The sequence below is a fragment of the Amphimedon queenslandica genome, unplaced genomic scaffold (assembly GCF_000090795.2).
Source record: "Amphimedon queenslandica unplaced genomic scaffold, v1.1 AMPQUscaffold_12453, whole genome shotgun sequence".
NCBI classification, from domain to species: Eukaryota; Metazoa; Porifera; class Demospongiae; order Haplosclerida; family Niphatidae; genus Amphimedon; species Amphimedon queenslandica.
Window position 1 is genome coordinate 20,395 of NW_003547310.1, and position 1,262 is coordinate 21,656.

The window sequence follows — 1,262 nt, forward strand, 5'->3', positions numbered from 1 at the left end:
GGAAAAATAAAGTAAAATGGAGTTGATTTTATATCAGTGATTTATTCATGGAAATCTTAATCATTAATATTAATTCCTCAACAATTCTATAAGATAACATATGTAGTATGTACATGTAATATGTCTGTTTGTATTTCTAAAGGAGAGATTGGGTTACTATATTAAGTTACCTGTGGTTGTGTTTCAGTTTGACTGATCTTAAGGAGGTCCTGTATTAATGATGAAATAGTCTGGCCCTCATCACTACAATAATAATAATAATAATAATGATGATGATGATGATGATGATGATGATGATAATAGCAAAATTATTTATTATAATATAACTAATATGTGGTTTGGCCGGGTTTTATCTTGGCAAATTGACATTGAAGATTGTAAACAAAAAACTGACATTTCATTATTACCATTATTATACATTAATTATTGTACTACCTGAAAACCAACAGTATATACATGTACATGTAATATGATTGTACATGTACATTATCCTCTTACATTTCATCAGGAGATGGTGATCGTGATTTATATTCCCTACTCTTTAAGTTTCCTTTCATCTCTGAAGACTCGCCTTCATTCTGATTGATCGGTCCAGAGCTGTCATTGACTGGTGTGAGAGGGAACAGGTAACAAAATGGCTTCCATGTTTTGAGGATTGATAGCTTGTTCTCAGCATATTGGAACACATAACAAACTTTAATCCACAAAGACCTGGGGAGAGAAATAGAAATAATGTCACTGTACTAGCACAATCTCTCTTTCTCTCTCTCTTTCTCTCCAATCCGCCATTGGTTTACCTAGCTATACTTGCTGCTAGTCTAAACGGGAAGAGACAGATGGAGAGGGTTAGTCTGAGGAGAGATGACAAGAGAGAGAAGAGGGCCCGGACCGGCCACGTTATAATATCAAAGAGTATCATAATATCCTAGAGAAAGGACTGGCTGGAGCTACAGGTCAAGTAGAGTACCAATACACACCAAACAAAGAAAGAGATAGAGAGGGAGGGAGGAAGCCAGGAAGGAGGTAAGTTATTGTTTTCCTTCCTGTACTAAAATATTTAAATTAAACACGTGGGTTGTTATGAAAATGACAGGAGGGGCTGAATGAGTATTCTCCATTTTAATATTTTTTTTCTGATACAAATACATGCACTAATGTTGTGTAGATAGTTTGAGCTGATTCTTAATGAAATTAGATTTTTAACGAATTTTTAAAGTTGCCGTACATACTATGATTATATCTATGGGTCTAGTCCTTCAGTG

The 1,262-nt window shown here is 34.5% G+C and overlaps 1 protein-coding gene across 1 annotated transcript in view; it reads right to left on the minus strand.

Annotated features, from left to right (window-relative positions):
• Positions 1-1,005, minus strand: part of LOC109587771 (uncharacterized) — a 2,832-nt gene extending 1,827 nt beyond the window's left edge. The window contains exons 1-3 of the mRNA XM_020003993.1: positions 798-1,005; positions 499-711; positions 171-243 (exon numbers count right to left, since the gene is read on the minus strand). Of these exons, the coding sequence (XP_019859552.1) occupies positions 171-243; positions 499-711; positions 798-919 (408 nt within the window). The 5' untranslated portion in view covers positions 920-1,005. The remainder of the gene's footprint in view (positions 1-170; positions 244-498; positions 712-797) is intronic.
• Positions 1,006-1,262: the final 257 nt, after the last annotated feature.